The sequence below is a fragment of the Planococcus citri genome, chromosome 1, assembly GCF_950023065.1.
Source record: "Planococcus citri chromosome 1, ihPlaCitr1.1, whole genome shotgun sequence".
Lineage (NCBI taxonomy): Eukaryota > Metazoa > Arthropoda > Insecta > Hemiptera > Pseudococcidae > Planococcus > Planococcus citri.
The window spans coordinates 41,474,871-41,499,377 of record NC_088677.1 but is presented as its reverse complement, the minus strand read 5'-3'; the positions used below and the strand labels follow the sequence as shown (position 1 = coordinate 41,499,377).

Here is a 24,507-nt window from a genome sequence, read left to right as displayed (position 1 = left end):
ATAACATGAGATAATTGATAAAACGTAAATAATACCCCAGTACCTATGTAAAAAAAAATATATTTCGTTTCGTAATACTAGGTACATACATACATAATCAATCATAGAAATAAATGAAAACGAAAATCGAATTTAACATTTAAAAAATTGTACACAGATTTATAAGTTTAAAAAATATTTTACAAAATCTATCAAAAAATTAAAAAAAAAAAAAGAAAGAAAGAAAGAAAAAAGGGGGAAAACAAGAGAAACATAAAAAATGATATGGGATAGAATAAATCTGTAAAAATTCATTTTGAGTAGTATTTAACAACTATTACTTTAATCCTTCTTTCGTGTTATATAAAAATCCAAAATTTGAGGCAATTTGTTTACAAGCTTGTTACACAAAAGAAGGAAAAATACTGTTCCTGACTAGAAAATGTTCAAAACGCAACATGCATCATTTATTTAAAATTATTGCTACTCAACCATTGAAATATCTTTTCTTCATTCTTTTTAACCCAATGCACATTTAACTGAATCAATTCTAAACTCTGTTGTAAAGCTCGTGTACCTGAACCTACATCCATCGGTCGGAAAAAATCTGAAACCTGTAATGAAGATGAAAAAATAGAGAAACTTTTCGTTTTTCTAAATTGAATATAGCGGTAAATGATTCCTTTTCAACGTACTTCTCTATAATCGTATTCAGATGCAAAATGAGAAGTTACTGCTGTAATTAGTCCGCCCATCGTGAACGTGCCGTTTCCAAATAACGACTGTAAATTATACCAGCGAGCTTTTAAATGTCGCCAGGCTTGTAACTGTCCATCGGGGTTCGCGGCTACTACTCCTAATACTGTTTTGACATCTTGTGGTTTAATCATTTCGCGATTCAACGTTGACAAGAGGTATCTGAAAAATAACGTATCGTTTAGGATAATTCCTGATTTTTTTTCTGGAATAAGTCCCTAAAATATGTATCTTGTATCATAATTTACTAGTACCTCTGTAAAATCCAAGGATCAGACGCGGCACCGAGAACTTTGAGCAATAGTTTTCTTTCGCTGGGAACTCTGGTCGAATTGTATCTTGCCCAACAGTATTGCCATTCTTTTACTCCGCCGTATTTAATTCCTGAAAACCAATCATTTTTTATTAAACATGCGGTATGCAATCCAATAATTTCGTAATACATTATCGAAGTAAGTATTATTTTTTGTATAACTGTAGGTCTAGGTAGGTACCTGCGGAGTAAATAACTTCTCTTAAATTAGGCGGAATTCTCGCGCCTTCTTGCATCCATTTCTTGAATCTATTTTTAGCTTCTGTGGTGACTGGTTCGACTTCACATAGAATTGCACTAGCTAATACATCCGATCTCAACAACCTGTAAAAATATGTAATTCATTTTCGTATCTATAGCATTTCTATTGCACCAGTTTGATTATTTCACTCACTTTTGCAAATGAGTTCCAGAATCATCCCATCCGACATCATTGGAAACTGGTTCCAGTAAATATTTCATATACAGCTGGAACATTCGATAGGGAGAAGCCTCGGATAGATATTTGCTCCAATTTTGTAAATGATCCAAAGCGGTAGCCCAAGGGACATAATCTCGTTCTTTGCGAAGGTACAAACACATTCTCAGAGGTAGAGTTACATTAATAACACCGGCTCTATGCATAATAATGAAACATGTTAGTAGGTAGGTCTATAGGTACCTACCGATACTCATAATAAAGAGAATTTTTAGTTTTGAAATTTTCCGAGTTCTACCTGCTCAAAGTAAAAGCATCATCTAACAAGCTTGCTCTATCAGCAGGACTAAAAGCTGAATGATCGTTGGCAAGTTGGGAAATAATCGCGTCCCATAAAGGTTCGTCGTAATTCACTCGATAATAACCGGATTGATTGACGTTTGCTTTGATCCATCTAGTTTTAGGATCCACGTCGAAAGTTACTGAAAATATAGGTAACTCGTTTCAAAAGTTGAAGAGAAAAAACATCTAATAAAGGTACCTATTTCTTTGAAACGTACGGTCAGTCATATTCATCCAAACTGTTTTTGCTTCTTTAGAACTGCCCTGATTGGTGTAATAATTCAACGGAATATACCACTTATATTTAAAAGTCGAAGGAGGTTGTCGAATTGTTGTTATGTTAGGGACATCGGCAGTCAAAAGGAATCTAGTCTGAATGGCTGTAATGACACCGGCAGCGTCGCCAGTAAGATTTTCACGTTTGATGGTTACAAGCGGAAACCCCATTTGACGAGTCCATGTATCCATTATAGACTAATGAAAATTTAACATGAAGAAATTAATTTCATGTGATTAGATAGACAGGTAATGAAAATATCCTAAATAATTTACTTTAACTTCCAAAGTCTGATTGGTGTGTTTGCTCAGCACAGTCCATAAATCTTTGGTATCGGCATTTCCGTACTTGTGTTTGTTGAGATAATCGTTCAAACCACTTCGTAGAATATCTTGAGAAAGGAATTTTTCCAACATGTATAATATCGCAGCACCCTGTTTCGTATTTAATTAGAAATTATAGACCGGAGATGGGTGTAGGACGTAGGTCTAGGCACATATACTGTACGTACATAATAATCGAATAGATAGGTATGAAAATGACAAAAAAATTACCTTGCTATAAGAAATTGAATCGAAAATAGCTTCTATTTCCACCGGATCGTGAACTGTGACGGAAATAGGGTGACTTGTTGATAAAGCATCCAAATGAAGACCCTGCTGAGTTTTATCGAGGATGAATTGATCCATCATACTCCATCCCGGCATCACGTGATCAACACCCAAGTATTCCAAAAAACTGGCAAACCCTTCATTTAACCATAAATCATTCCACCATCGCATTGTGACTAAATTACCGAACCACTGAAAAGGTAATTCAAATTGATTTAAGACTTGTGGTAAGTAATTGGAGAGCTAGAAGGGAAAGGAAGGGAAAGTGAATCAATTTTTTGTCAAGAATTTAGATTAAGTACATATATTTGTACGTTCCGCTGGTAGGAAGGTTCCTACCTACATAATTTTTTGTTCTCTCCCTCCCCCCTTCTACGAAATTTTTGATTTTGAGAATCCTCCATATTATCTCATTGGATTTTTAGTCAGTTGAGTTATTCTCAAAAACATTCCTTATTTTTAAAAGTACGTACTTATCTTACAGTAATTGAATTTCAAAAACCTGTACTAGTATACCTAGGTAGGTAATTTTCTGTTTGAAAGATGGGTATTAACGAAGAGTTAATTAAAGTCAACCAGTTATGATTTTGAAATCATATTCGCAAAATAGGTAGATACAATAAATATTTAAATACCTGATGGGCAAGTTCGTGTGCTACTACCACAGCAACCCACTGATGAGCAGTCGCGGACGTTTCTTCGGCATCGTATAAAATTGAAGTCTCTCTATAGGTTATTAATCCCCAATTCTCCATCGCTCCAGCACCAAAATCGGGTATAGCGATAAGATCTGCAAACAGAATTAATCCTTAATTTGATCGAAAATCATTCGTTTTTATTTCAATGACAATACCCAATACCTACCTTGTTTTGGTAATGGATAAGACACCCCGAAAAATTCCTCATAATGCTCCATCATCTTGGTGGCAGTGTTTAAAGCAAAATTAGCTTGAGGTAGGAGATCAGTAGGAGCATATACACTGACGGATATACCCTTCGCTGTGGAAGTATGAGTATGGTTATAATCACACACGACGAACGCCACAAGATAAGTGCTCATTTCTACTGATTCGTAAAAATCATCTCTAACCTGCGAATGGAAACAATTTTAATAGGTAATATAGATAAATCTGATTTTTTACAAAATTATTCGAAACAAATATATCGTCGACAGCTAGTTCTAAAAGAAAACCTACAAGGCCAGTTCCCATGTAAAATCCAATATCGTCGGTGCTTTTGATCGGCATATTAAATAAGGAAATATGAAATCTGTCTCTGAGTATAGACATCTTAAATCTCGCTTTGAATTGGGGTTCGTCAAAACAAGGAAATGCTGACCTAGCGTAAGTCGGTTCGAAGTGTGTCGTTGCCAAATACCTGTTTGAAAAAAAAAAAAAAAAAAAAAAAAAAAACAGCAACAGCATTGAAAATAATGTATAAAATTGCATGTCAAACAACCATAATTATATGAACTATAGATTTGCATTCAAGGTGGTATTGTTTGAAGAATTATTTATGTAGATTAGACGTACTTTTTTTCTCCTGATCGAGTTACGTAGCTGCTCAAATAAAATCCTTCCAGTTCCCTGCCTAATCGTGTGGTATATTTTATGACCAAAGTATAATTTTCTTCTCTTTTCAACTCTTCATCTAATTCCATGAATATTTGTTGTCCAGCCAGATATTCCAACATTCGAGTGATTTCAACTTTTTCATTATTTTTTCGATTAATCAAAACCTAAGAGGGAAAAATATTTGTAATTCATTGAACGTGAACAGAAGTACGTTGATACGATACACAGTACTCGTATTTTGTCTTGCTGAAAAGTGAAAATAACTTTAACATTTCAACATACTTTTTCTGTAATTGTTAAATTTTTACTGTGAAAAACAATGTAATCCGTGGACTTTTCTACTTTAAAATCAATAGATGTTTGACCTGAAAAAAAATAAAATAAAAAGTAATAAAATATAGGTAGGTACCTAATTATTATAAGATGAGAAATGTCAAATGCAGAATGCAGTTTTGAATTTGTCGAGTACCTACATTTAATTAAGTGAATAACATATTAAAGAAAATTTGCAAGAATTAAAATTAAAAAATAAATAAAAAAAAAAAACTATTTTGTCCGCGCAAGTTATTGTCTGATGAAAAGCAAGATAAAAATATAACAATACGAGAACCGCGCGGTTTTTTTAAGCACACTCGAGTGTGATGATAGCCTCTGCATGGTAGGTAGGTAGGTAGGTATAACGTATTCAAGTATGTAGTTTTTCATATAGAAATTTTCCTCCAAGTTGCATTATTTTACGTGTGTGCTTCAAAACTACGTTTAAAAAAGAATAACCGACGTTAATTTTATGTAGGTGTGTATACCTATATATGTACCTTTTACTTCTAATGTTGTTAAATTAGGATGTATATTGATATGATATCTTTCCGGTCTGACGAATGTAGGAAGACGTAAGTTATTCCAAGGAAATATTTCACCATTTGTAGCGATTGGAATTATAGTACGAGACGCATTTACTCCATTTTCTTCAGTTAGGAATAATGGTTTTTGTCCAATACAAGGACAATCTATAAAATAAACAAATCGCTTCCGTCATTTTTTTACCCGAAAAAAAAAATGGAACATTTAGATAGGTAACAAAAAATCATACCATTTTGAGGTCCAAAATATGCGATGACTACAGACGAAATGAATAAAACCACAAAGAAAGCTCCTGCAATTACTAAAGCTCTTTGCTGCGAGCAAACAGCAACTCCTCCATGATCGTACAAACTTCTTTTATGAATTCCACTTTGACTACCACTAGCTCCTACAGCATAAATAATAGTTGATAGGTAAATTTACATTTTTATCACTTCACGAAATTAGAAAAATCAAACACGTAATAATTTTTTAAAAAAAATAACACAAATAATCTGGTACCTACTTATTGTATTTTTTGAACTTCTGAAGCACTTAAACGAATACGAACCTAAAATAAAAAGGTTTAAAGGTGGTATCTTAAAAATCAGACACTCGAAGCTCATGCTTCCTTTTCATCTTAGTAGCATCTACCTAGCCTTAGGTATACATACAAGTAAATATTAGGTAAGCGTACCTATTAAATTAATTGAAAGTTTGTTTCAAATTTTTCATATTTAAAATATTGATACCGGTAGTTTACATAGGTATCGTAAAAAATGTATATATGGCATAATTTTTTTTTCAAGTCAGGTACCTATTCCATGAGGATGATTTAAACAGAAAAGAAATTAGAATGATGTAGATACCCACGAAGAATAAAAAACTTTCAAATCAAAAGTTGTCAAACATAAAAGAGAAAATATGTGGGTGACGATAATAATCAATAGGTATGATTAATACATTTTTCAACAGATGAAAAAATCTCTTTTGCGTGGGCATATATATAAATAAAAGTACAACTTTTTCTCTTTAATTCATTGATTATGTGCCCATGAAAGTAACGCTCTAGGAATATTGTTTTAAAGTTTCAGTTCAAATTTTAGTGTTCTAAATGTACAAGTGAGATAAAAATTTCCAATAGAGTTCCGATTTTGACACTCGAAAGAGTAGCAAAGGCTGGTCAAAATTAAATTTCAGCATTACTTACTATAATGGTTTGCGGATGTTAGAAAAGCAACGTCGTCCACATCGTGGTCGTTCATTTGGAGGCGCCGCCTCCACACCACCGAATCAAAGCGATTAATATTATAGAAAGTGGAGAAAATTTTCAAACAAACTAAATCACACTGATTTTTGCATTACTATCTGCGAATACTGTGATTTTCACATGCTCGTCAGAAAAGCGGCATTTTAACCGCTTGTAAAGGCATCGATATCGCTACTGTTTTCTGAAAGTCGATCAATATTTAAGTTCTGAAAAAGGGTAGCTCATTTTCAAAAACTCAAAACAGTGTTGCCAACGTATCGGTGTCAGCTTTTAATTTTACATGTAACAGTAGTTACCAGTGGAATGGAGAATTTACGAAAATGTAATTTTAATTCTAATCACGATTAGGTTGGTATTAATTTCACGTGTATTTTTTAATTGATAGTTCCACACGTGATTGACTTGATTTGAAACACAGGTACCTACCCAGGTATTAGAAGGGATAGCACCCTGAATTGCGCATGCGCTTTTCTTTCATACAAGAGAATGCATTCACCCTCTGCAATTCGTGCTATATGGTTGCTTATACATCTGCTACGGATCCACATCTCAGTTCAACTATTTTTTTGAATGAAAAGATAGCTACTTTACAAGTACTGAGAGACCGATGCAAGAGAGTTGGCCAATTTCAGAAAACACCCCGTAAAATCAAACGACAAAAACTGAGCATATTTTTTACCCGCATCCCTTGCCCTTTTACAAATAAGTCTCAAAGACTGTTAACTCTAATATCACGTTTAAAGATGTACAGAATATTAAAAAAAATCTACGAAGTAGGTATATGAATTATGATTTCAATAAAATAGTCGGATTTTCATTAATGGCCAAGAAAATGATGGATAATAATGTAATAATAGTGTTCGATGGGAACGAAAAAATGTCGTTTTATAGACGTCAAAAATATGGACATTAGCTTGTGACCCAATAATAACGATGAGGGTTATTTTGAAATTCCGCATCACTTTTTTCCCTCAACTAAATCGTCAATTTTAGCATATACCTATTTAATTATTTATGCAGCCTATTTTTTCTCAGTAAATATTCACATTTAGGTAGGTATCAATTTCTGTGTTTTTTAATTTTATTTTTCGCAGCTTAAAATTTAGAATGACCTACTTACAAATCTCAGCCAGAAACAGTACCTACAATGAATTGAAAGAATTTCGGGGTTGTTTATACTTCTTTCTTTTCTACTTGTCTTGTCTCAGTAATGAAGTCGTTGAAATCACATTTCATTTGTTTTTCCATCTACCTACCGTCGATAAATTCGAAATATTTCTCAACATACCTTGCGATTGAGCTTGCGGTGCCATAGCAACCAATTGGATCCGTTTCTTCTAAAACGCTTTTTAATACTCGTAGCTTGATTTTAATTTTATTTGCGTAAATCGCAGGTGCATTTTAGTTCACGTTGGCGAATTTTTCTGCAAGCGTAGGCGTGTTTTCGCGTAAAATCTCCCGTTTTCCATTTGAGGTATCTGTGCTTGTCAGCGATCGAGTACGAATCATTTCCTATCAAACAAAACAAAACTTTTAAAATTATTTTCCTAGTTTTACTTTCTGATTTTAAATTGCCTCAATTTTCATTTTTATACCTTAAAATTTACTTTTTTTTCACTCGTCAATTTTCATTTTTCAACTAAATGTTTCCGCGTCAATTTTTTGAAAGGTTCACACTTACTTTTTTCATGTTACGCAGTTGACCTTAGCCTCCCACTTCCTCTCTCGAACAATTCGTGTTTTTTTCCTAAACAAATTAGAAAACTCTAGGTATATGTAGGTACTGGAATTGTTTTTAATTTTTGAATAATTTTTTCAACAAATAATATGCCTAATTAATTCAATTTATTAAAAAATTTTTGGTATTCAATTATTTGGGGCTGAAGACATTAAAAGAACCAGCATAAAGGACTAAGATGGCTTTCCTATTCCAAATACGATGTCCCTTCCTGTTCACGCACCATAATAGGATAATCTATTCTATGAGACTTTGAAAGCTCTCCGAAATATGTAATCTTCATTTCTTACCCAAAAACTAAATCAAACTTTTCAATGCATTACTTAAGTTCTACACTACATACTTAGTACGTATTGTTCCTGAACTTGAATTTTTAACCCTACACACATAAGATATGCAATTTTTTACGAAGTAAAAAAAGTTTTTCAGTCGAGTAGGTACATATTTAATCTTAATAAAGATAGGTACCGCATAATTTTATGACGTTAGGGTGACGGGGGTTTGAGTGTAAATTCCATATTTTACAGAGAAGTTTTCGGACGAACAATAATAAGATGATTGTGTCTTATTTTTGAATTTCACGTTTAAAACTGCGTAAGGGTTTGAAAAATAAAATCATGAAAACTTTGACCGAATAAAATATTTTTTTTTGATAATCTATTTCTAAATTGGATTTGTCTTCCTTTTTAGCGGTTATACAATTGAAAAATAAAGCACGAGCACACGTTAGTTGTAAACCAGGCGAATGTTATTCGCGAAAAGTATCGGAATATAATTTCATATTAAAAAAGCCTAGCTGTTCCCTCCTGTCCCTAAAAACGAATTTTCCAACAAAATTAATAAATTTTCTTCCAAACTAGAGACTTCATATTTTTCCATTTCATCTCGTCGATTTAAAAGTACATTTTCGCCAAAAATTTATTTTAAAAGTTTTTAAAATTCTGAAGATACCTATCTAGTATCTACCATGTTCTATGATTACACAATATCGAGAGGTAAAAATAGAGAAATTTCATCTCTTCAAATTCAATTTGTTTTAAAATTTTATTGTTTTCAATTTTTATTTAATTTTTAATAATTTCTTTAAAAGCAAGATGTGATAGGTACCTACATTAAAAAAAAAAAAAAACGATTCAATGAGAACAACGTTAATCTTTCATCGCACTGTTTTGTGGTCAAATCATCTTAAATAAAAATAAATCACTTTATTTACCTCGGAACTAAATTTTCACGAACTTCTCAAACCGTGCTATTGACATCCAGACGTAAACCCGAATGCGGCGAAATTTCCGTAAATTTGTCAAAATCAATGCGGTCTCCTAATGAACATCTTTTGGAACTGACTCAACTCACAAGTTGGATGAAACCGTTGAATCTACAAGTAGATATTTATGCACCCACAACGAGAAAATAGTATACTATTTTCCACTCGACGCAAGCGCGCTATCTAAAAAACAAATAAAATCTACTCGCCGGAACGAACGTAACGTGAATGTAATTGAAATATGGTCGTTTCTTCGACTGCAGTTCCCAGACCAGCGATCAAGGTGAATTCAAAATGGAAAAAGGTGTATTTCAGATCATAAAACAGAATATAGAAGTACTTTGCGGATTACTTTCGCGATTAAATTTCAAAAAGGGAAGCGCTATAATGGTCAAAAAAAGAAAAATTAAAATGTTCCCGGTGTAAATAATGTCAGTTTAGTTGCCGTCGACTTGCATTATACGCTCATTTTTGAATGTCTGTAACATTTCTTCGCAGCCGAAAACAAGGATAGCGTTGAAGTTTTCCATTTCTTTCGAATAAACATTTTTATGACTGCGTTCATCTTTTGGTCTATATTCATCGACATCAGTGTTGTAAAAGTAGACCGCACGCGTAATATTTTCAGAATTTTTTTTTTTTCGAATAAAAATAATATAAAATTCACGTAGGTATTAGGTAATAAAACAAAAAACTCGATGATTACAAATTTAAAATTTCGAGAAGAAAATTTGCTCGTTTCAACATGAAAAATCATAATAGGTAACAGAAATGATAATCGTTTGGCTCTCAAATTGGAATTTTGAAAAAAAAAATAATGAAAATACCCGAATCAAATTATATATTTACATTAATCGTTACATAAATTACATATTTCTGAAGTAGAATAAATTAATAAGTAAGTATACATGAAATACACATACCAAGATAAAACAAACACGTGATAAAAATACATTATTTTAAAGGATAAACGCAATTATGCAAGAATTCTTGAACGCGAGAAGGAAATTACTGGGGAAATTAAGTGAGTTGCGAATATTCGAATACTTTATTACTCGAATAGCAATATTCGATACTCGAATAGCAATATTCGATACTCGAATAGTATTCGAATATCGAATAAAAAATTCAATTACAGAAATTAAATTAAAACGCCGTTGAAATTGATTTTTTTATAGTCTAGAAAAGAACTACGGCTCTTAGACTCTCGTAAGATGAATGTAAACACCAAACATTCCAATTTTTCATTTGATTCGTTATTTGTTAGAAATGGTAGTATTTTCCACAATTTACAAGTTTGCATCCATTATTACATCTACAACAATTGATTTTATGCATTCTAAAGTAGGTATTCGAATAGTTTTTGATTTCGAACAACGATTCGAGTACATTCGCAACGCACTAAGGAAATTTTACGATGATTTGAGGGGAAAAAATACATCACTGAAAATGGACAATGCGAGTAAATTAACTAATAGAAGACACTTATTTTTTTGTAATTCGTACGAGTACTCACTAAATTCATGAAATTTAACATGATATGTGCAGATATTTCATAAATTATTCGAAAACGAAAAAAAAAAAAAAACAACAAAAAAACGCATTTGAACGACTTGAACAGACGCGTTACAATATTAAAAACAATTCGCTTCGAGTCGCGAATTCATAAATAATCATATAATCGTTCGTAATTAAATTAAATAAGCACATTATGTAGGAACATAACGAGATCAAACAAAATATACGCAGATATATTCGTAAAAAGTACGAATTTCGACAAAATAACGCAAGCGAATTCCGCAAAATTATTCAAAATATAATATTCTAGAATGGTTTTCCAAGGAAGTTGATTCATATGACATAATATAAAATAAAAGCTCGATCGTTTTAATCAAATCATTACGTACTAATTCATTAAATCAAAAATGATCATTGTAAAAGAAGAACTGATCAGCAAAACAGCATTTTTAGGCAATTATTAATCGTAAAGATAGATTGACAAGATGTCATATTATTACATTTCTTAACACAATTATGTTTTAGAGAGCGGAACGGTTCGAATTAACGTCGATTTGAGTATCAAAACATACTGTACATTTTTCACACCGCGATAGTAATTTTAAAGAACAATAAATTTTCCTCAAACATCGTCCAGTCTAATAAATGCGAATTAAACCAATGAAAAATTCAACGCAGTTCAACTATAACACAACTGAAAATCGGCTGAGCTCAACACAAAAATCTGCACATGAATTGGAAATGAACAAGAATCGTACAAAATGTTTAGAAAGATGAAAAAAAAACACAAAAAAAAACAGAAGAAATTTGTACACGAAACAAACACTATAATACTTGATACTTCCTCGTGTAGGCAAAATTAGCTGATTATATAGGAAACTTGACGAAAAAAATATTCCAAAAAACGATTTTCCTCACACATTCCGAAACAAGAAAAACAAATAATTAATAATCGTAAATTTGCTACTAAAACGAAACACTTAAATCTAACAAACATACATCTACCCTACAATTCGTCGAAAATAACGTAAATATGTATGTGGTACGTTTCAGAAAAATGAGAACGTTCAACTTTATTTAATTGTATCAACTTTCATTTTCTTTCATTATAAATATGTACAAACAAAAATTATTTTCTAATTCAGACTGGTAACATGGCATTCCCTTCAAATAACAGAGCAATACGTAGCTTTCGTTTATCATAATGAATCAAAACATCCATCCAATTTAACTAAGAAATTCTGCTGTTTTACAATTCTCAATCCTAACGTACTGTTAATAATATTAAACATAGGCATTACTCGTAACTTACGACAGGGCGCAACTGGGTTTTTCTGGAATATTTCCGTTAGCTTTTTCAATCTCCAACAATACGGTTTGGAATATCTCCGAGACAGCCTGGTTTTCAATAATTTTTAAAACAAAAGAATTAAATCAAATCATGAAAATACATAACAATATAAGAGAATAAGGTAATACGCCAGTAGACCATGCTCAAAATCGATTACCAAGACTACAAAGTTGATCAGAAAAGACGATAGTATTTTAGACAGTAATTTCAGATCATAATATGTACATAATAAATATACTTCGCTCATTCACGAATCGATTTCCAAATTATCATTTTTAAAATAAATTCTTTTGAGTATTGGCAAGAATTCATTATTACGATGTAAGAATGATAACAACATATCCTCGTTTAAAAATTCTTACACAGAAAACATCGCATTTCAAATCAAGATTCTCCTCACAAATCGAAGAAAAAGGAATTAGTAAGAAGGTAATTATCCAATCAAAACTTTCATTTAATGCAGGTATCAATTTTTCAGAGGAGTTTCTTTCATCAACGAATAATGTAATAAAGTAGTTTTCAGATTGCAAGAAAATTATATTGTAATTTGTTTCACGAGCATGATGATTGCAGGTGAAAGATTTGAATAATTAGTGCATGCTCAAAATGATGCGAAACAATCGACCTCGTGTCTACTACTGACGAATTACTTCAAATAATATAACAACCACTACGTACTTCATTCTGCTTGGCAGACGCTTCCATGAATGTGCATTTCCACGATTCTGCTAACTGTTTACCCTCTTCAGTGCTAATAGTTCTCTCCATATGTAAGTCTTTTTTATTACCAACAAGGACAATTGGCACACTACAACAATGAATGAAAATTAGTCATTTTTACATTATGGTCGACCGCAATTCTCGAACAGTGAAATGAAAACTCACTGAATTTTTCCCGTGATATCTAACAACTTTTCATAGATTATTTGTACAACTTCGAAAGATTTCAACGATGTTATCGAATAGACCAGGACGTATCCGTGAATATCCATAGTGTATTGGGTAGGAAATATCGAATATTCATCCTGTCCCGCCGTGTCCACCAGTTTCAAGTCGTAATCCTGACCATTTACACGTGTTGTTTTTCTAAATGCTGAAAGAATATGCCAAAACATTACGGCGTATAACAAATCAGAAAGCATGGATATGTTTTTTCAACCAAGAACTTACTGTTCTCTATCGTTGGGTCATAAGAATCAACAAATTGTCCATCGACGAATTGTATGCTAAGCGACGATTTTCCTGTAAAAATCAAGAAAGTTCGAATTATTCGCTAAGAATATGTACAAATGAGAAAATTCAAAATGAAAACGTAATCAAAATATTATAACGTTTCTAATGGGATGTATAATCCGGGGGAAACGTGGTCCGAAGTTGCACTGCGTTTTTACTTAAAGTACACGTGAGTCGGGACACGATTTTACGATAAATAGTGACCAGTGGGAATGAAATATTTGTACATATGGAAAAAGGAATCAAAAAAATTGCGCTGCGATTAAAAATGTCCGATTTATCATTAAGTAATAAACGAAAATAATAATTTACGTTTTTATATTTACCTACAGATCGGTACCCCATAATGGCGATTTGTCTTTGTTTCGGAGGCATTTTTAATAATTTTTTTCCAAATTAACGCATAAATCTGTAGAGCATCTCAAACCTAATTAAAGGAAAAACAGTCTAAAATATTTATCAGATAGTTAATCACTCCTTAAAGATTATAGGTTACATATTGCGTATTATCAATTATAAAAATAAATCTTATTAGTCGACAAAATCGACAATCAACACAACTACTCACACCATAAATAACAACAAACACTTACCAACACACATGTAAATTCATTGAAAACTGCGTATACTCGTGAGTACAACGTACGTTGTAAAAAATACCACAACCACACAGCTACAGGCTACAGAGCAGATAATATTACGCCCGAATTCTAGCAACACGTTCGAAATAAAATTTTCATTTCACAACATGGGCAGTTTTGCTTACGAATTCTAGAGTGTGCTACACAAATTGAAGTACAAAAATAAACAAGTCTCACTCTTATCACTGTTTTGTGATATCACTATCAGTGTTTGCGACTTGCGTACTAAATTTGGCGGCATTCAAGTTGTAGTAATTTATAATATTGTAATATAATTATTATTGCAGATATACCGCAGATAATTGAAGAAATGCCTTATAAAATCATTATAAAAGCTAAGTAGTTGGTGTTACTGTCGTGTTTCATATAATTCATAGTATACAGAAACTTGAAATGCCCACTTCAAAGTATGGTAGTCGACACTACTTCTCAATTGAGAGTTTGCTTGCTTCGGAGGAAACACTTTCCTGTACATTCTTCAAAGAAGAAAATTACGTTGGTTAGTCAAAACATTGCCTATTTTTATGTCGGTTATTTTCTAAATCGGTTGCCTTTTACAGGATTTCTAGAACCTGGGAACACGACTGATAGAGTAAATGCCAACACAACATTAGAATTACCATATTGGGTTGCCAGTGCTTTTGTATCCTATCCTCGACTCGTCGGTATTGATTTGCCAAAAGCGTACAAGAAAGCTTATAGGTAAGCATTGATTAATATCATTGTTTCCGTTATGTGATTCGAACTTTCTACTACGATTCGTTTTTTAGAGATATTCTACAGGCGGATGCCACAGCCGTCGATTTGAAATCACTGTGTAGATATTATTATATTTTGGGCGAATATCTGATCAAAACAAAGCACCGAGAGTCAGACGAAATTAAGCGGATTCTTATTCAAGTTTGAAATGATATTATACATTGGATGATATTCAAAATATTTGCATTTAATATTAACAAGCGATTATTTCTTGTAGACCTTTCGTAAGCGATTCAGAATGGTAATGGATTGGGCCTTGAATGCAGCTTCCGAACAGACGGTGAAAAAATTGGACAGATCTGAAATGTGTATCTATGAAAGCGGTAAAAAAACACAGGAAATTCTTGATGGATGGTTAAAGGAAGGAACAAGTGCAATTGCTGCTACTGCAATGATCACTAGTCACAAGAAAAGGAAAGTTGAGAACACGGAAATAATATAAGTAAAATATCGCGGAATTCTTTGTTTAATTTATTGAAATGTTTTTTAAAAACCTATTTTAGCTGAAATTTTGTATAAGTTGTCATCGGGTAAAGGTAAATTTACTGGAACCGCGAACTGTCTCGTCGTTCCTGAATTTGAAATATTGGAAGATAGGCAAACCATGTTACAGTTTTGTTTGCATACTTGTATATCATTATTTTTTGAGGTTCTATTCATAGACGTCGACGTTGAGAACTATTTTTATGAAATTGGTGTTTGTAGGTACTTAATTGTATTCTCGAATAGGTATAGCAATTTTGTGAATGGGAAAACTACAAATAAACTATAGAATAAAATTAAGCTAGGTGTCAACTTGAAAATGATAAAATTAAATTTGTATTTCGCCGGCTTATTGTTCTAGAAATGTTAGTCTACGCTTATATGATGTTCATACTTTATTTCAAGTACCTATTTAAATCAATAATATGTTTTATTGTATAACTTTTAAATGTGAATTTTTTAATGGAATAATATTAAACTGAATTATATAAGTGTTCATTTTCAATTTTTTTTTTAAAATTTTGTATGTATTTTCATATGTATACGTTTGATTTTACTTTAAAAAGAAGTAAGCCAAAGTTAGAGCATGTGAGTTTTTCTTTCTTTTAATGTAGGTAGTTTTAGTATAGGAGTATAGGTACTCGCTGCTGGTTTCAACGAGAAATCAAACACAAACGTATTTAGATTATCTAATACCAACAAGTTTCTTTCTGCTTTTTTACGGATCTCAGTGCTGTTTAATATTGATAGATGTTCTGTGCCGTGTGCGATATTTGATTATCAAATTTACGAATAGTTGCATACCTGTTGTGAATTAAAAAGTCAAGTTAACGGACATGAATTTTTTTACTAACCAAGTGAGTTCACTCAATTCATATCTATTACTTATCTTAAAAGTTGGATGCATAATTACAATTACAAAAAGCTTGGCGGCCCACGTATTATTTATTCATAAAAGTTTCATTATACGTAGGTAGTAACTTGATTTAAGAATTTTCTGAAAACCATCAATCAAATTTTCGAATTATGTTCAAATGATAAACAGGTGGGAAGTTTTTGGATCCAAGCTGAAACAAGATAATTTTCCCACGTATAGCCTATATTCAAACTTTGGGTTTCCTCTTGAAAAAGTTTGAATTGAGAATTTTCCCAGACGTAATGAAATGACTAAATTTATGTATTTGTTTCTAGAAGTGTTTTGATGTTCATGTTTTAGGGACGATGCAGAGTGTGTGGGAAAATGTTATGTTGTTCTACTCATCAAAAAGAACACGAGCGACTTGAACATAAAGAATATGCTTATTTGCTCGATAAATTACCAATTATGTGCAAGAAATGCTGCCGAAATATACATTCCATCCATGATTTACACGCCAGATGTCAACCATTTATGGATCATCGTTTCATGAATGACAACTTTAGCAACGCTGTCGAGCTTTTAAACAAGCCAAGCCGAAAAAGGGCCTTCAACGAAGCGAAAAAGTCGTACGATGGTTCTGTACACATGAATTCCTTAGAAAACGTACGTAAAAAGTTAGTTCCTGTGTATAAATTTAAACATACTGAAAATTTAAGAAAACTAACGTCGGATGCTAAAAGCGATCAGAAAACATTGGTTATAGAGGTGAATCGTATACTCGTCGAATCAAAGCAATCAGTATTTTCGCCTCAATTGAATGTATCGTATAGAATGTTACTGAGTAGTATTATTAAAAGCAGCACGCCTTTGAATGAAGAAGAGAAACAAACTATACCGCTCGCCCAAGACGAAACATCTAGAAATATCGAAAATCTGTGTACTCCGAGTTCAGAATTTAGCACGTATGAAAGTCCTGAGACATTTTCCTCTCCTGTAATTGTAATTTCTGCTAAAAAACATACGCCTCCTGGAATAATATCGAGTTTTTCGAAACGAATATCCAAAAAAGTTCTGAAGAATCGCAGAGTTACTTTTGAATTAGCCAAAACGACTGATTCGGAGGGAAATATTACGATCTATGGTACTCCAACGGCCACGATGGAAGTGATAGAAGAAATTGATGAACGAGGAGAATTGGATTTGACGATTCCTAATAGTCCGCCTAGATGTTTATTAGTCAAATTTATTAAACGAATGAAGAATGCGATACACAGTATACCTCGAACTATTACTACCGCATGGGATTGGGGCAATAAAAAATTCAAAGTGTCGCAGTCAAACGATGAAGAATATGATTTTGAGATACGCAGTCCTGTGAAAAAACGTCCGAAATATGATACCACTGATTCATTGGTAAGAAAGCCAATTACATCTTACTGGGTGAACATGTCTGTGAATTCTTTGTTTCGTAAACCATTGCCCAATTATGTTCACAGGTTTTCTAATATCGAAGAAAACTATCATTTATGATTGCATCTTCGAAAAATGACAATAATTCCATTGATGTTTATGGAATTGGATCGTTGTAAATTTGATTAGTTTTTATCAGCGCGTCTGTCTAAGCGAATTATAGGCGACGAATAGAATTTTTAAAAACATTTTTTACTTGAGCAATAGGTACCTACTTGATGTAATAAGATTTTTTAAAATTAAATTTTGATTTGTTTTTGTCATATTTGATTAATAAATAATTTTTTTAGCGTTTAATCTCTCTTCATTTCTTCAATGATTAATTGGTTCTTTGTATTTTCAATGATGTTGAACCTTTTAATTAGGTATGCGATGACTCAGATTGGAAAAAAATTTGAAGATAATGATATTATGTTAAAGATTAATTGAATGTTTATTTAAGGCGACGAAGCATTCAACTTTTTAACGCAAGTATACAATACATAGTAAAATATAGGCTGGCTGAATGAAAGTATAAAATTGAAAAAGGGTTAAATATTTACAATAAATGATCAAAGTCAGATATTTATGAACTTGGTAGGCATTACTAAAGACTCACATTGATTAGATACTTACCAACTTAAAACACATATAGCTTAACAATTATTCAACATAAACAATATAAACATAGGTACTTATAGGTCATCTCAGAAACCGATTTAAAATTTTTTTTCAAAAAATGAATATCTATAAGTATGGCATTTCAAGTATCAACTTACAGTCTTCATAATTTTTTTTCAACCACAAAATCGGCGATATGCCTTAATTTTTCAAGATATCAAAAACAGTAGGGTACTGAGTACCTCCTAACAACCATTCTTGCAGCAATGTGTCAACTTGAACGTAGCCAAACATTTTAGCGTAATGAATTTGTCCGATCATCTGTTCCGATATGGATTGGAGAGGTGGTAATGTCAGCAATAATTCTCCTAATCGACCTCTTGCTTCCAAATGTTGATTATTAATATAGTCTTCCAAATAATTGTAAATTTGGTGACGAAGGTATTTAATATGCTCATTGTTACTCAATCCTTTAGCATCTGAAAATAAGTATAAACTTGAATTTATTAGATATAACTACTCGGATTTCATTAAACATTTTGTAGTACCATTACCTACCTAGGTACTTATACAAGGTGCCCAGAAATATCGTGAACCCCACCCCAAAGAAAGTTTTTCATTAAAAATATAGGTTGGCAACGTGAAATAGATGCGTATGATTGGTGGAATGTTATCATCTCAGTCTAACAACCAATCATGTGCTATCATTATTATAATTCACTGTGACCAACCGAAATATTTAGCAGAAAACTTCGTTAGGGGTTCACGATATTTCTGGGCACCCTGTAGGTTGGGTATCAAATTATCATACCCATTTAAGAACACGAGAGAAAGATATATGAAATATTATCAATTCTAAGTAAAAAGTTTTTAGATAAATAAGTAGACTGAATGTGCTTATTTGCATGGTGTAAGTAAGTATAGGTACCTACTAAAATATAAATTGACTAGTACATTATGTAAGTAGGTATGATCTTACTTGGATCAAAGAAAACAATTGCTTTCAAGCAAGCAAATTCATTGTCGTCTATTTGCACATCGGTAAATGGTTTAACTAATTCATCCATTACTCTAACACTGATACTGTTCATATCAAATTCTGATTGATCTGAGTTTTCTGTAAAATAAAATGAATATTTTTGTATGTACGTACTAACAAATCAACGCCTACCTTTAATAGGTAGGTATTACATTGGGTGCCGATTCACATATTATTTTAGACTTTACTTATGAAGATTATAGTCTACATTGAATTGAACTTACCACTTCTTGGTCTAGTAAGAATACGATTGTTTGCTAAAATCAACATATCTTTCAAATATAACGAACGTCGAGCTAATCCTAACAGCAAATGATCTCCAGCGTGAGCTCGCAACAAAGCAATCTAACAAGTATAAACCAAAATTCGTTATAAATTAGGCACCTGGGTCTAGATATCTTATAGGTATTGAAAAAGGATTAATCAACTACTGGAAAGATCAAAGATCACTTTGCTTACCCGGTCATTTATTGTGAGTTCAGAAAATGCGGACACTTGTTTGGACCATTCGTCAAGACGTAATAATTGTTGTTTAACTGATTCGCGAATGTCTTGAATGCTTGCGATTTCATTTTTTGACCAGTCAAAACTGAACTACATTGGAAAAAAGAAAATTTTCACTTGAAAAGTTATATGTTAGGTAGGTACTTGTACCTTTCATTTACATACCTTCATAGTATCTTCATCTTTGAAAATCATTTCCGCGCTTAATAAAGTTGTCAAGAAAAGTTCACTTGGAAAACTAGATTTTTCAGCCAATCCCTTACGACTAATTTTATCTCTTTCACTTTGCACAGCTGTAACACGAAAATTTTTTCTTTTCAGAATACGTAGCGAAATTTCGATAATTGTATTTGAAAAGCGTACGTGCATATAGGTAATAAATAGTAGGTACCTACTCTTATGTATAATATGTGTGTATGTATTTATACATATTACATATGTATTTCGTAGTACCTACTTACCTACCTAAACATATGTATTAGCTACCCACCTTCTTTTTTCATGCCAACGGCATGACATTTCCGTAACCTACAGCGTCTGCATTGATTACGTTTCACTTTATCTATTGCACAATTTCCTTGAAATCTAGTGGGAAAAAAATGAGGTGTAATTTATCGTCATCTACATTTTATATTCGAAAACTGATTATTTTCATAAAATGTAAACATGGGAGTAAAAACATTACCGGCACACATATTTTTGATTTTTTCGAATAGATCTTCTGAAAAATCCTTTACATCCGTCGCAAGATGCTGCACCATAATGTTTGCCGGTTGCTCTATCACCACACACAGAACATATTGCAGGGATAACCGCAGTATTGTTATTCGACATTGCTATGCTTGTCGTTGAATTACCACTACGAATCATTTGCGGAGTATATAATAGCATGCTGTGATTAATTCTGTTCGAGTCTGGGAAACCAAATCACGTCATATTAATTGGTAAAAAATATACGTAGATAAATACGTAATATTTGTGTTTACCTTTTTTGTAATAAAATAATACGTAATTACTATGATCTGGAATTTTGGAGTTTTCATCTCATCATTTTTGTGCACAATGCATAATATTTTACAAAAAACGTTTGTCTTTACGTGTATTATTTTAAACCCGGTACCTACATAGATAGTTGGTATATTTTCGCACTCGTATATATCTACATAATAACGCGCTTATTAATGTTTAATTCGACTTACCATTATTCAAGTACACAGTTTCCGATCCATAAGTTGAAGATACATAATCGTCTTGAAAATTGTCCATTTTAAAATCGCACTTGCACTATTGTGACGTTTTTTGTCTATAATGAAAGTTCATGAGCAGGATTGCTGAAAATCTTCCGCGCTACCAACAGGTTAGGTTAACCAGTTCACGTTGAACGCAAATGAAACTGTTTCTAATGATTTATGCGGAGAATCAAATAATATGGAACTTTCCTTTGAAGTGGGAGGAGGCACCAGGTTGATGGGGATGTACTGCAAAGTCCCATTCAAACACCTAAATAATCAATGCCAGACGATCTATGATAAAGTATTTTTGCGTAAATATGAGTAGCAGCAACAACAACACCAAATAAGAGCGTGATTAATGGATTCCCTCTACGTATTTGTAAACTTGCGATAAAAAGTTGAAAAACTTCCCTTGAAGTAGAATCTAGGTAAAGCCTATTGTACGTTATATTCATTTCATACTCGTATTGGCTGATAGATGCATGCACATATTATGTTGTGTAGAACCTAATTACCTCCTTAGTACCTCTACCTACTGTTCTTCTCTCACTTAGATCTGTTTCATCGCTTTTAGAAAAAAATGATTTCAATTAATTTTTCTTCATTAATCTACTCATTTATTCATGTAGGTACCCACTTATTAATGTTTCAAAAGTCGGTAATAATGAAAGAATTAAGATTCACTATATGCAATTCTTTACTCATACCCATGTTCTTGTACCTACTACGTTTACCAGGTTACCCTCTGTTATGACCAACTACTTTTCTTTGATTCAAGTTTTTTATTTTAAATAATTTTCGTGAATCGTTGGAAACTTTTCCCATGGTTTTGTAATAAATTTCACACATGTCTTAAAATGGTTCTTGAATTAAATTTATCTATCTATGCAACATGCAACATAATTTCCTAAAAAGTGTGATCTTTCTTAACAATCGTCCAAAAGTATTGCTTCTAACTTGAAATATGAAATATTTTCGAATGATGATAAAACAAATGACAAGTCAACAATTTTCAAAAATGAGTTTAGGATCAAATTAAATTCACACTGAGAAGTAAAAAAATGTAGTCCATTTGGGTTTTGAAAAAATTTGATTTTTTGTAGTAAAAATGGCCTTTAAAAAATAGAGGAGGGGAGAGAAATGAGCCGAAGACCAAATCTGAGGCAAAATGAAGAAAATTTCAACATGATATCGATTTTCATTGAATTCAAGTTGTTGTAAAACGCTTATTTTTTGGTTTTTTGCTTGATTTTTTCACGAATGAGTGACTTTTTAACTCGTAATTTGCGCACCTCTTCATTTATTTCCTATTATGCCTCGAGTTGTGTTTGTGGGATGTCGTATGATATATTTCCAGTCATTACTTTTATGAAATTCAAATTCACTACAAAATTAGAGCATTTTGATACTTTAAAACGCCGTAACACAAGAGTTTAAAAAAGTGACCTGTCTGATTTATCCCATGGCCAAAAATTTTTGAATTCCCAAAAACTAACGCCAAATGCGATAACCTGTGGTATAAGCCCATGCCCATAATCATACTAATAATATAATAACTTTCTATTGATGTTTTTGCAATAATACAATTTCCAGTCAGTGAAGTCAAGCCAGTGCAACAATTATTTTTGCGGAGGTTTCACGGGGATAGGTTATGCAAAATCATTAACGTCTGGAATCTCACACTCAGGCGCAATGCTATGTAGTATGTACTTAATATTTGTATACAGAGTGGATTGCAATTGAAAACCTCATCTTGGATTACAATTTTTTTTTTTGATAAAAATACGATAGATTACACGTGCCTACGGTTAATATTATGCAAGAAATCATTGTGTTCTCTGACATGCAGATGAGTGTGAAATATGTCCAAAAGCAAAATTAATCAACATTTGAGTAAATATAATAGTACCTATTAGGTATTGATACTGCTTTAATACATACCTACGTAGGTATATCCGTATATTTCGACGACTTATTCTTCTAATCGTAAGCTTGAAAAAATAACATCGCTATAACACCACTCATTTCTATGCACATAAAGTAATACCTATTTGCAGTTACAAAATTGCCTACCAATAAACAGTTCGGTACTGTTACTGTGAGAACAAAAGCATCGGAATACAATGATTCGGATCACCAAAAAAGACACGAAATAATAACTAATGAAGATATGATAATAAGAAATGATTCAAATCTTTTTTTAAATAAAAGAAAATGTTTACGATTATATCTAGATGAGTAACCATAACCAGTGCGCTGTTGGCGCGGAGCAAAGTCCATTTCTTATCTCGCCTTTCGGTTCAGAGAAGACTTGTTCAATTATTACTAATAGGTACTTGTCCTTATTATTTTATTTACACAGAAAATTAGAAGTGACTAATACTCGTATCTTTATTAATGATTTTTTGATCTTAGCGTAAAAGAAATTGAGTAATGTAGGTTTTTTTTCAAAAAATATGGCTCCGTTTTGACAGAGTTTTTGTATTGATAGCTTCCTACCAATGAAGTGTCAGTTGAAAACTTTCATTCCGATTCAGAATTTCATTTTATAGTCAGAAAAAAATAGGTAAGTATTTCACAACGTGAGAGTGTCTCAAAGGGAAAAAATAATGTTATGCTGCGATTGCAGAGAAAGAGGACAAAAACTATTTATACTAGTACGAAATTGATTTTATTTTGAAATGATTGAGTATCCTCCCGTAGGAATTGAACTCCCAACCATTTAAAATTATACAATTCAGATGGAGGCAGAGAATGAATGTCTTGTATTTTTTGCAGTTTGAATTTGATGTCATTTTTGCAAAAATGATAAAGAAATTATTGATGAATTTTGAAATTTCGATCTCCGGGGTCGAAGGAAGGAAAGAAATCTTACTTGGCCTGAAAATGAAGTTCAAATTCTCCCCAAACGAACCAGCCACTTTGAAATATTTTCCATCTTAAAATTAAAATGCAATTTCTTTTCAATTTTTTCAGATTAATTAATGGAAAAAAACACCCATATTGAAAAAAATATCAATTTAAGGATGAATTTTATTTTGCTCTATTTTGTTCATTTTTTAATTTAATGTTTTTCCATTCAAATGAATGAGGTGCATACAACGTGCATTTTCGATTTGATATTTCATGATGTGCTTATTTAATTGTTCCAATTCCATCCACAAACAAACCTTCATCCTTCATCATTTTATTTTCATTTCTAAGTAAGTATTAAGTAGGTATCTAAAGATTTCCAGTTTTCTTCTTCACATTTTCAGCACATCACAATTCACATTGTGTATAGATGTAATGCAGATGCACACATGTACATACATACATATAAGTACTTGCCAAATGCCAATTATTTCAATTTTCAAGAGCATGTATGTACTGTACTTACCTACTATTTTTACTTTTACACCTTCAAAAATGAAAAATGTAAATTTGAGATAGAATC

General features: G+C 32.2%; 4 protein-coding genes across 15 annotated transcripts; 1 reads left to right on the top strand and 3 right to left on the bottom strand.

Moving 5' to 3' along the window:
* Window positions 1–44: 44 nt before the first annotated feature.
* Window positions 45–9,591, bottom strand: LOC135831981 (endoplasmic reticulum aminopeptidase 2-like). 6 transcript variants are annotated; one of them, XM_065344891.1, is made up of 20 exons: window positions 9,332–9,591; window positions 7,976–8,127; window positions 7,669–7,892; window positions 5,637–5,681; window positions 5,361–5,519; window positions 5,086–5,277; window positions 4,553–4,635; window positions 4,229–4,434; window positions 3,893–4,073; window positions 3,561–3,786; window positions 3,332–3,486; window positions 2,640–2,888; window positions 2,361–2,519; window positions 2,027–2,282; window positions 1,765–1,948; window positions 1,443–1,664; window positions 1,230–1,372; window positions 990–1,119; window positions 675–897; window positions 45–593 (listed from the first exon to the last, which is right to left on the bottom strand). In XM_065344891.1, exons 3-20 carry the CDS (start codon window positions 7,691–7,693, stop codon window positions 447–449), a joined length of 2,985 nt encoding a protein of 994 aa, XP_065200963.1. In that variant the 5' UTR covers window positions 7,694–7,892; window positions 7,976–8,127; window positions 9,332–9,591; the 3' UTR covers window positions 45–446. The 6 variants fall into 6 exon arrangements, with proteins under 6 accessions (XP_065200963.1, XP_065200964.1, XP_065200967.1 ...); XM_065344892.1 differs by having other exon boundaries at window positions 8,062–8,127; XM_065344895.1 differs by lacking the exon at window positions 5,637–5,681.
* Window positions 9,592–10,206: 615 nt separating this feature from the next.
* Rheb (Ras homolog enriched in brain) lies at window positions 10,207–14,215 on the bottom strand. Its single transcript, XM_065344907.1, has 6 exons — window positions 14,078–14,215; window positions 13,811–13,911; window positions 13,422–13,493; window positions 13,137–13,344; window positions 12,930–13,059; window positions 10,207–12,298 (listed from the first exon to the last, which is right to left on the bottom strand). The coding sequence occupies exons 2-6, from the start codon at window positions 13,857–13,859 to the stop codon at window positions 12,209–12,211; spliced, it is 549 nt and encodes a 182-aa protein (XP_065200979.1). The 5' UTR covers window positions 13,860–13,911; window positions 14,078–14,215; the 3' UTR covers window positions 10,207–12,208.
* Window positions 14,216–14,358: 143 nt separating this feature from the next.
* Window positions 14,359–17,993, top strand: LOC135831983 (uncharacterized). 3 transcript variants are annotated; one of them, XR_010556261.1, is made up of 5 exons: window positions 14,359–14,624; window positions 14,686–14,827; window positions 14,896–15,025; window positions 15,102–16,224; window positions 16,584–17,993. XR_010556261.1 is itself a non-coding variant. In XM_065344898.1 (3 exons), the coding sequence occupies exons 1-3, from the start codon at window positions 16,204–16,206 to the stop codon at window positions 17,729–17,731; spliced, it is 1,086 nt and encodes a 361-aa protein (XP_065200970.1). In that variant the 5' UTR covers window positions 15,963–16,203; the 3' UTR covers window positions 17,732–17,993. The 3 variants fall into 3 exon arrangements, 2 of the variants coding, with proteins under 2 accessions (XP_065200969.1, XP_065200970.1); XM_065344898.1 differs by lacking the exons at window positions 14,359–14,624; window positions 14,686–14,827; window positions 14,896–15,025 and having other exon boundaries at window positions 15,963–16,224; window positions 16,584–17,639; window positions 17,723–17,993; XM_065344897.1 differs by lacking the exons at window positions 14,359–14,624; window positions 14,686–14,827; window positions 14,896–15,025 and having other exon boundaries at window positions 15,960–16,224.
* On the bottom strand, window positions 17,284–23,288 carry LOC135831984 (transcription factor HNF-4 homolog). 5 transcript variants are annotated; one of them, XM_065344902.1, is made up of 10 exons: window positions 23,145–23,288; window positions 22,981–23,062; window positions 21,039–21,339; window positions 20,525–20,753; window positions 20,330–20,424; window positions 20,005–20,132; window positions 19,795–19,929; window positions 19,560–19,680; window positions 19,276–19,413; window positions 17,284–18,775 (listed from the first exon to the last, which is right to left on the bottom strand). In XM_065344902.1, exons 3-10 carry the CDS (start codon window positions 21,103–21,105, stop codon window positions 18,498–18,500), a joined length of 1,191 nt encoding a protein of 396 aa, XP_065200974.1. In that variant the 5' UTR covers window positions 21,106–21,339; window positions 22,981–23,062; window positions 23,145–23,288; the 3' UTR covers window positions 17,284–18,497. The 5 variants fall into 5 exon arrangements, with proteins under 5 accessions (XP_065200974.1, XP_065200973.1, XP_065200976.1 ...); XM_065344901.1 differs by having other exon boundaries at window positions 23,013–23,062; XM_065344904.1 differs by adding an exon at window positions 20,826–20,959 and having other exon boundaries at window positions 23,013–23,264.
* Window positions 23,289–24,507: the final 1,219 nt, after the last annotated feature.